The 3,326-nt window shown below is 46.0% G+C and overlaps 1 protein-coding gene across 1 annotated transcript; it reads left to right on the top strand.

Moving 5' to 3' along the window:
• The first annotated feature begins 625 nt into the window (after positions 1–625).
• LOC309478122 (uncharacterized protein) lies at positions 626–2,904 on the top strand. The gene is made up of 2 exons (XM_082141650.1): positions 626–1,711; positions 1,884–2,904. Exons 1-2 carry the CDS (start codon positions 847–849, stop codon positions 2,690–2,692), a joined length of 1,674 nt encoding a protein of 557 aa, XP_081997776.1. The 5' UTR covers positions 626–846; the 3' UTR covers positions 2,693–2,904.
• Positions 2,905–3,326: the final 422 nt, after the last annotated feature.

Genomic DNA, 3,326 nt, shown 5'->3' with positions numbered 1-3,326 from the left:
TAGTGGATATTTGCTGTGCCAGTGAAGTGAGTCAAAACCAATTAAAATCACTGCAAGAAGAAATTGAAATCCCAGTGCACAAAATTCACAAACAGAAGAATGTGAAAAAGGAAAAAGAATTTATTCAGCCAAAGAAGTCACTAGGAGAATGCACAAGATGTGGATACAAACACGAACCCAAAAAATGCCCTGCATACGGACAGATATGCAAAGCCTGCCACAAAAAGAATCATTATGCAAAGAAGTGCATGACTCGCGCACAAACAGAGAAACAATGAAGAATTCATGGAATCGATCAAGACGATGAAATGTTTCTTGGAACCACTGAGATGGAGACTGAACTGTATCAAATCAGTGATGAAGTGAAAAAGAAAGAACTGCAAAATGGAGTACAACAGTGGACTGAAACCCTCAAGGTAAACAACCAGAAGCTGATTGTAAAGTTAGATACAGGTGCAGACTGTAATGTCATATCATTTCCTCATTACTTCAGATCATTTCCTCATTACTTTCAGTCTACAACTCTCTACCCCTGCACCACCACCCCCACCACCAGTCACTTTCAGACGAAACCTGCGCTCACTTTCCCCCTCCCATCTTTCCTCTGCCGTATCATCCTCTCTTCCCCCACCCTCACAATTCTCATCTCTGGATGTGAATACTGCAACGGACACCTTATGCTCCACTCTAATCTCTTCTCTAGACATTATCTGCCCTCTCTCCTCCAGGCCAGCACGCGCTACTCCCTCTAACCCCTGGTTATCTGAGGTTCTTCGGGAACACCGGACCGAACTCAGGGCAGCGGAGAGGAAATGGCACAAATCAAAAGACGCATCTGACCTGAGTATGTATCAATCTCTCCTCTCCTCCTTTTCTGTTGATGTTCATGCTGCAAAATCTTCATACTTCCACAACAAGATCAACAGCTCCTCCAACACACGATTACTCTTCAAGACATTCAACTCTCTCCTCTGTCCACCTCCATCCGCCTCCTCCTTAACTGCTGACGATTTTGCGCACTTCTTCACCAACAAAACAACAGCTATCAGCAGTCAGTTCTCAGCTCCACACACACAGGAACCCAGACCGACCCCTTCCACAGCCAATACCCCTCTGTCCTCCTTTTCTTCGCTAACCGAGGAAGAAGTATCTACACTTCTCCTCTCCAGTCACCCTACCACCTGCCCGCTTGACCCCATCCCCTCACACCTTCTACAAGCCATCTCTCCCACACTTCTACCATCACTCACACACATCATCAACTCATCCCTCCATACTGGCACCTTCCCTACAGCATTCAAGCAGGCTCGGGTTACTCCACTGCTCAAAAAACCCACGCTAAACACATCATTTGTAGAGAATTACAGACCTATCTCTCTCCTACCATTCATTGCGAAGACACTTGAAAGAGCTGTCTTCAACCAACTAACATCCTTCTTGTCTCTAAACAACCAGCTGGATGTCAACCAATCTGGCTTCAAGAAAGGACATTCAACTGAGACTGCATTACTGTCAGTCACAGAAGCCCTACGGATCGCAAAAGCTGCTTCTAAATCTTCAGTCCTCATTCTCCTGGATCTGTCTGCTGCCTTCGACACGGTGAATCATCAGATCCTTATGTCCACCCTCTCATCACTGGGCATCACAGGAACTTCACTCCACTGGTTTGAGTCCTATCTCACAGGTAGGTCCTTCAAGGTCGCATGGAGAGGTGAGGTATCCATTGCACATCAGCTGACCACAGGTGTTCCCCCAGGGTTCAGTTCTTGGTCCCCTCCTCTTCTCCATCTACACCACATCACTGGGACACATCATACAGGCACACGGTTTTTCCTACCACTGCTATGCTGATGACACGCAGCTCTTCCTCTCCTTTCAACCAGATGATCCCACAGTAGCTGCACGGGTCTCAAGCTGTCTGGCGGACATCTCCACATGGATGAAGGAACATCACCTGCAGCTCAACCTGGCAAAGACTGAGCTTCTCGTCCTCCCTGCCAATCCGTCTCTACAGCACGACTTCACCATCCAGCTAGAGTCATCATTAATCACCCCATCAAGATCGGTCAGAAATCTTGGAGTAACGTTTGATGACCAGCTGACCTTCACAGATCACATTTCAAAGACAGCTCGATCATGCAGGTTTGCACTGCACAACATCAGGAAAATCAGGCCTTTCCTAACTGAGCATGCAACACAACTTATCGTCCAGGCCCTGGTCATCTCTAGGCTTGACTACTGCAATGCTCTTCTGGCTGGACTTCCAGCATGTGCAACCAAACCCCTACAGATGATCCAGAATGCTGCAGCTCGTCTTGTCTTCAACGAGCCCAAGAGGGCCCACGTCACTCCTCTGTTCATCTCTCTGCACTGGCTACCTCTCGCTGCTCGCATCAAGTTCAAGGCACTGACGCTTGCTTACAGAACTATCACAGGCTCAGCTCCCTCCTACTTTCACTCACTCCTACGAGTCTACATCCCTACCAGACACCTACGATCGGTCAACGAGCGACGTCTCGTGGTTCCATCACAGAAAGCCACAAAATCACTTTCCAGAACATTCTCATTCACAGTTCCATGCTGGTGGAACGCTCTCCCCACCCTCATCCGGAATGCAGAATCCCTGACAACATTCAAAAGACAGCTGAAAACCAATCTCTTCCGTGAGCACTTAACCTTATATAAAAAATAAATAAATAATAATAATTCCTTTCCCTTTGAAACATCACTTATCAGGCTTATGCTACTCTGAATAATACCTGAACTTCGTATTTTGAGCACTTCTTGCGTTGTTGTTGCTTTTGCCTCTTTATGATGACTCGCTGAATTTTGTCCTAATTTGTAAGTCGCTTTGGACAAAGGCGTCTGCTAAATGACTAAATGTAAATGTAAATGTAAATGTAAATATCAGTGCGAGACCTGGATGCATTAAAGGTTGACAGAAGTGACATAAGAAAATCGTTGACAGAAGTGACATAAGAAAATCACGATGTAGCCTAGTGACATATTCAGGCCACAAGATGTCGCCCTTGGGTCAGCAACGCCTTGAATGCCAGTACAAAGACAAGCTGTACACTCTTGAATTTCAAGTCATAGAGCAAAATGCCTGTGCAATTCTGGGAAGAGAATCATGCAACACTTTGGGAGTGATAAAAAGGATGTATGAAATAACAAGAGACACATCAAAAGATATTCTGAGTGAATTTGAAGATTTGTTTACAGGACTGGGTTGTGTTCCAGGGGTCCACCACATTCAGACAAAGCCTGAGGTCATGCCAGTGATTCATGCACCCAGGAAAGTTCCTGTGGCCTTGAAAAAAGACATT

The sequence above is a fragment of the Leuciscus leuciscus genome (assembly GCF_965113295.1).
Source record: "Leuciscus leuciscus genome assembly, chromosome: 16".
In the NCBI taxonomy this organism is placed as follows: Eukaryota; Metazoa; Chordata; class Actinopteri; order Cypriniformes; family Leuciscidae; genus Leuciscus; species Leuciscus leuciscus.
The sequence above is the reverse complement of the archived record's forward strand: the minus strand, read 5'-3'. Positions and strand labels throughout refer to the sequence as shown.